This window comes from Pan paniscus, chromosome 18, assembly GCF_029289425.2.
Source record: "Pan paniscus chromosome 18, NHGRI_mPanPan1-v2.0_pri, whole genome shotgun sequence".
Classification (NCBI taxonomy): domain Eukaryota; kingdom Metazoa; phylum Chordata; class Mammalia; order Primates; family Hominidae; genus Pan; species Pan paniscus.
In genome coordinates, this window is record NC_073267.2 from 25,163,391 (window position 1) to 25,169,693 (window position 6,303).

The 6,303-nt window shown below is 51.8% G+C and overlaps 1 protein-coding gene across 2 annotated transcripts; it reads left to right on the forward strand.

Moving 5' to 3' along the window:
- The first annotated feature begins 372 nt into the window (after positions 1-372).
- CHP2 (calcineurin like EF-hand protein 2) lies at positions 373-5,664 on the forward strand. Of its 2 annotated transcripts, XM_003813700.4 has the most exons (7): positions 373-688; positions 1,255-1,327; positions 1,441-1,521; positions 1,659-1,789; positions 1,984-2,045; positions 2,798-2,920; positions 3,128-5,664. In XM_003813700.4, exons 1-7 carry the CDS (start codon positions 622-624, stop codon positions 3,179-3,181), a joined length of 591 nt encoding a protein of 196 aa, XP_003813748.1. In that variant the 5' UTR covers positions 373-621; the 3' UTR covers positions 3,182-5,664. The 2 variants fall into 2 exon arrangements, with proteins under 2 accessions (XP_003813748.1, XP_034795740.1); XM_034939849.3 differs by lacking the exon at positions 1,441-1,521 and having other exon boundaries at positions 481-688.
- The last annotated feature ends 639 nt before the right edge of the window (positions 5,665-6,303 follow it).

Consider the following 6,303-nt stretch of genomic DNA (forward strand, 5'->3'; position numbering starts at 1 on the left):
ACGGGCACGGCTGGGATTCCAATAAGGACTCCCAAACCAGTGCTCTTTCCACTTAACCTAACGCACACCCTTCATCTCGCCGCCCCTCCCCACTTCCCCGTCTTTGGGAGTTCTTCGATGCCTCTTCCCCCCTCCCCCCAGGATTCCCTCCCCATAGGCCACCCGCCTTCCAGCAGAGCGTGGTCTCTACAGAGGAGGTCAGGTCTCCCAGGCTTCCTCAGCGTCGACGCCGGGGAGCGCCCTGGGGTTGGGAGCGCCCGGGGCCCGAGAAGGAGGAGGTGGCTCAGGTGTCAGGGCGCACCGTGGGAACCGGCCCCGGGGGAGGCGTGGAAAGGCGGGGCCTGGGACTCGACCAGCCTCTCCCGTGCGGATCGCAAAATCTCGGAGCTGAAACAGCCCGTTGTTCGCAGCCTCCCTCTGACCCGCCACCCTGCACATTGTTTTCCATTCGCCCGGGTCGCGGGTGGGAGGCGAGGCACGCCGGGGTTCTGGAGCTTGGCCGCGCGCCAGGCTTGTGGCCTTCGTCCCCTGGGGCCACTGGGGCGGCCACGCCTCTCCGGCGGGAGGAGAGAACGCGTGGGTCCGAGTGGCTGCTCCGGCCCTTCCGCCTCCAGCTCGGCCATGGGGTCGCGCAGCTCCCACGCCGCGGTCATTCCCGACGGGGACAGTATTCGGCGAGAGACCGGCTGTGAGTGCGCCCGCGCCGGCGGCTGCGGAGGGGACGGGGCGAACCCAGGCGTCTGGGGCTAGGGAAGGGGTTGGGTTGAAGGATGGACGAACTTACAAGTCTCGGGTCCGGGGCTCCCCGGAGCTGGAAGACCAAGGCCCCTGTGCCTGGGATCGCTGGGTTCGGGGCGGATTAACCTAGGGGTCCCAGCCTCCAAGTCTGGGGAGGATCCGGGTTCACGGGGTTGGAGTCCAGAGGAATCCAGGCACCCAGGTGTCCTCGAGCCCGCACCCAGGTGTCCTCGAGCCCGGATCGAAGCTGAAGGCAGAGCTGATGGCGGTTGGAAGGGATGGCTTTGGTACTTTGGTTTTCGGGAGGTTGCGAGCCGCCCGGGTCTTGAACCTGGATCTTCGCGGGGTCGTGTCATTCTCCCTCCGCCCCGGCCAGCTCAACCCCTGATTCCCCGGGATGATCGCCCCTTCCAGCCAGCCCCCGCTGTTCTGGCCCATCTTCCCGGCCTGTTGGGGCGGGTTTCTGGAGCCGGCCTTGCAGAGTCACACACCCCCACCCCACTCTCCTTCCCGCAGTCTCCCAAGCCAGCCTGCTCCGCCTGCACCACCGGTTCCGGGCACTGGACAGGAATAAGAAGGGCTACCTGAGGTGAGGGGGAGCCGGCCTCATAACTTCTGGCCTCTGTCTCTCTGACTCCATGTCCCTCTTTGACCCTCCATCTGGCATCTCTGCCTTACCCTCTTTGAAATTTGGCTTTGCAGCCGCATGGATCTCCAGCAGATAGGGGCGCTCGCCGTGAACCCCCTGGGAGACCGAATTATAGAAAGCTTCTTCCCCGATGGGTGAGGCTTCCTGGGCGTGGGGAGGTGAAGGTGGGAAAACCAGTGTGTGAGTGGGTGGGAGGGGAGGTTAGAGACTGAGGCAAAGTGATGGCCAAGGTGACCACCACCTCTTTCCATTCTGTCCCCTGTTTCCCCAGGAGCCAGCGAGTGGATTTCCCAGGCTTTGTCAGGGTCTTGGCTCATTTTCGCCCTGTAGAAGATGAGGACACAGAAACCCAAGACCCCAAGAAACCTGAACCTCTCAACAGCAGAAGGAACAAACTTCACTGTGAGTTTGTGAGGACCTGCCCAAGTGAGAATGCAGATGTACCCACACCAGGGACAGGCTCCAGGGATCTCCCACTCCCTTCCTGAGCGCATTGACAACCTCCCCCCTCCTCCAAGGTTGGGGGAAGGAAGGTGGCTGCTGGAAGAGAGCCAGGGAAGACCTACCTTCCTTTCCCCCTCCCACCCTCTCCCCAGATGCATTTCAGCTCTATGACCTGGATCGCGATGGGAAGATCTCCAGGCATGAGATGCTGCAGGTTGGCAGAAAGCGAGAGCAAGAGATGTGATGTGTGAAGGATGGGATGGTTAAATGCAATGGTGTGAGAGATGGGGTGGGATGATTGGGGAACTGGGGCGCAGATAATTGGGGTATTGGTTGGGAAATGGGAATGGGTGCAGTTGGAGTGTGGGTTTGTTGGGAGTCGGAGTGGGGAGCAGTTGACTATGAGGTTGGGAATAGATCAGTGATTCTCAACTGGGGGTGATTTTGCTCCCTGAGTGAATATCTGGCAATATCTGGAGATGCTTTTTGTTGTCACAACGGGGGAGAGAGTGTGCTACTGGCATCTAGTGGGTAGAGGTCAGGAATGTGGCTATATATCATGCAATACCCAGGAGAGCCTCTTCCAACAAGGAGTTACCTGGCTCCAAATGTCAATAGTGCCAAGATTGAGAAACTCTGGAACAGATGTGATGGAATGAGGATGGAATTAGAAACCCTTAGTGGCTAAGGTGGAGAATGGTATGGAGGATGGATGGAGGTTGGGTGATAAAGTTGGGTAATGAGTTTGAGCATATTTTGAGGGTAGTGCAGGATGGTGAGGGAGAGATAGGAGATTGGTTGTTGAAGCAGTAGGGAAAATTATTGGGGGGATATGGTGAAAAATGGATGAAGGATGGATTATAAAATTAGCAATAACTTTTGGGATGAGGTGGGCAAGGTTTAGGAGATGGGGAGTAGCAGCCTTCGTGCCCCCTCCTTATGGCTGCCTCTTCACTCATCTCCCAGGTTCTCCGTCTGATGGTTGGGGTACAGGTGACAGAAGAGCAGCTGGAGAACATTGCTGACCGCACAGTGCAGGAGGCTGATGAAGATGGGGATGGGGCTGTGTCCTTCGTGGAGTTCACCAAGGTCAGAGTGCCCTTGGGGATTGGGGAGTTGAGATCAGAAGTCCCTGGGGCAGACAGACATGGGAAACGTTCAGTGGAGGAGGGTGGAAAGATAGGGGTTGCCTGGGAATGATGGGGTCTGTGGAATGGGTAGAACCCTGGGGGAGGAGGTTGGGAGCATGGAGAGCTGAGAGTCAAGCCTCTTGCCTGCCATTTGTTTTTCCCTCAGTCCTTAGAGAAGATGGACGTTGAGCAAAAAATGAGCATCCGGATCCTGAAGTGACTCCGTTTGTGCCTTGGGCTTGCTCCTGCAACCAGTATCTCCTTGGAATTCATCCAAAGCCCCCATGGACGCATGGACACAGGACGCCAATAAACTGTATTCTCATTTCTAACTCTAGGGCCAAGGGAAGAAAGCTGGAAGGATGTGTACTAAAGTCTAGCTCAGCAGTCCCTAACCTTTTTGGCATCAGGGACAGTTTTTCCATGGATGGGTGACAGGGGATGGTTTTGGGATGATTCAAGTGCATTACATTTATTGTGCACTTTATTTCTATTATGATTACATTGTAATATATAATGAAATAATTATACAACTCACCATAATGTAGAATCAGCAGGAGCCCTGAGCTTGTTTTCCTGCAACTAGACGGTCCCATCTGGGAGTGATGGGAGACAGTGACAGATCATCAGGCATTAGATTCTCATAAGGAGTGCACAACCTAGATCCCTTGGGTGTGCAGTTCACAGTAGGATTTGGGCTCCTATGATAATCTAATGCCACTGCTGATCTGACAGGAGGTAGAGCTCAGGTGGTAATGCAAGCAATGGGGAGTGGCTGTAAATATAGATGAAGCTTCAGCTCGCCTGCCGCTCACCTTGTGCTGTGCAGCCCGGTTCCTAACAGACCACAGACCCGACACCAGGTCTAGCTCATTTGGTCTCAGAGCTGTGAATCAGCCAGCAATCTTTTGGTTGCAAATCACTGAAAACCCAACTCAAAGTGACTTAAGTCAGAAAGAAATTTTATGAATTCATGTAATTAAAAAGTCCGGAAGTATCTGCCTTTAGGCACAGCTGGATCCAAGGGCACAAATGATGTCATCAGGCCCCAGTTATTCTCCATCTCCCAGCTCAGCTTTTTCTGTCTGTAAGCCTGATTTTCAGGAAGGCTCTTTCCTAGTGATGGAGATGACCACCATCAGCTCCAGGCTTCTATCCTGCTAACCCAGTAACCCAGTGGGAAGAGATTTACTTATTCCAATAATTCCAAGTGGAGAGTGTCATTGACCCATTTGGGGTCTCATCTCTACTTCTAGGGGAATGAAACACTCTGAGTGGCTAGGCCTGTGTCATGTGCTAATTCCTAGAGCCAGGGAAATAAGGTCTGAGGATTCAGGATGGGGTGAAAGGTGGTTGCTTAAAGGAAAATGAAATACAATTAGCAGAATAAGGGGAAATGAGTGGTCTGCTCTGCTCGGGCAAAACAAGAGATGCCCATTCCTGTGAGGGACCCTTGAAGTCTGGACTCTTAAATGGGTTTTTGCTGATTTCCTGGGTGCATGCTAGGATGATGGGTCTTGAGGCAGTAGGGAAGAGACGATGTAAAAATAATAAACAATATATACCTTCCTAGAGTGTGAATGCATTCGAAGATTCTAAGAGTAAGCTTGTTTTCATGGTAAGATGTTCAAACATTGATATAAGATGGAATGGAGTAGGAAGTCCCATAAAACTATGAGACTCTATGTCTGCAGCAGAGTTGCACCTGTGGGAGACACTGTAATTGCCCTGCTGTTTTTCTCCCTCCCAGAGCTGGTCTTTGGTTGTCTTGTATCAGCACATGAGAACCAGTTGTGCTCATAACATCTCAACTCTGCTTTCAATGATATGTTAGCAGCTTGAAACTGGCTATAGCAGGAATATTTACACCACAGACATTGGTAAGTGCAACAGGTTAAGGCTTTTTCCTCCTGGAAAGCCAGTTGTTAAACATTTATCTGCACACCACCTGCTAGACATTTCCCGTTACTTTGCATGCCAATGGTTTCTTTCCTTTTTTCTTTTCTTTCTTTCTTTCTTTCTTTCTTTCTTTCTTTCTTTCTTTCTTTCTTTCTTTCCTTTCTTATCTTTCTTTCCTTTTTTTTTTTTTTTGAGACAGGGTCTAGCTTTGTCACCCAGTCTGGAGTACAGTGGCAGTCTTGGCTCACTGCAGCCTCTGCCTCTCGGGCTCAAGCAATGCTCCCACCTCAGCCTCTTGAGTAGCTGGGACTACAGGCACATGCCACCATGCCCAGCTAATTTTTTTTTTAAAAAGAGGTGGGGTTTCACCATGTTGCCCAGGCTAGTCTTGAACTCCTAGACTCAAGTGATTCACCCACCTCGGCCTCCCAAAGTGCTGAGATTATAGGCATGAGCCACTGCACCCAGCCTTACACGCTAGTGGCTTCTTTTTGCAAGCACTGTGATGCCTTGCTCAAGGGCTTTGCACATATTCAGCCTGTATAAAGGGCAGGGTGGAAGTGCCAGGATTTAATGACATTAGGAGTAGCTCTCAACTAGTGACAGATGGAAATTGGTTGGATAAATACCCATTACTTCATCATTCAGGTGGCACAATTTAGATACATGTTTTCTTAATTTTCATAGCAATTTCCAGCAGATTTGAGCCCCCGTTGCTCACAGTGTTAATTCATTTGCTTGTTAAATCACCCTGTCCTGGCCGGGGGCAGTGGCTCAGGCCTGTAATCCCAGCACTTTGGGAAGTCAAGGTGAGCAGATCACCTGAGGTCAGGAGTTCGAGACCAGCTTGGCCAACATGGTGAAACCCTGTCTCTACTAAAAATACAAAAATTACTCAGGCATGGTCACATGCACCTGTAATCCCAGCTACTTGGGAGGCTGGGGCAGGAGAATTGCTTGGACCTGGGAGGCAGAGGTTGCAGTGAGCCGAGATTGTGCCACTGCACTTCAGCCTAGGCAACAGAGTAAGACTCTGTCTCAAAAAACACAAAAAACCCCCAAAACAACAAACAACAACAACAACAAAAAACCCACCCTGTCCTGGCTTCCTTCCCTTCCTGTCTCACAGGCGTACTTCCCTATTAGTGCTTCCCGGATCACCTCACAAATAAACTTACTGTCAAACCTCAGGGTGCTTCTGGCAAAACCCAACCTAAGAGACACTAGACCTTCCAGAACATAAGCTCACACTCAACCATGGTTGTGAGTACTCAGTGGGACATTTTGAGGAAGCATTGCACAGCTGCTGGCACTTTCTGATTTTAGAAGTTTGAGGTCATGTAAACACGACACACTTTGGGGCCCCAGGAACCTGGAATTGTCCGGGGTTAACCACAATGTGAAATGTGGATTAACCACATTTCAACTTTTAACATTTATTAT

Bases quoted from the DNA above. Each gene is read 5' to 3' on its own strand.
- CHP2 (XM_003813700.4), top strand. From the start codon at position 622: ATGGGGTCGCGCAGCTCCCACGCCGCGGTCATTCCCGACGGGGACAGT. The intron at 2,046-2,797 runs GTTGGCAGAAAG...CTCATCTCCCAG, and splicing joins CCAGGCATGAGATGCTGCAG to GTTCTCCGTCTGATGGTTGG. The intron at 2,921-3,127 runs GTCAGAGTGCCC...TTTTTCCCTCAG, and splicing joins CCTTCGTGGAGTTCACCAAG to TCCTTAGAGAAGATGGACGT.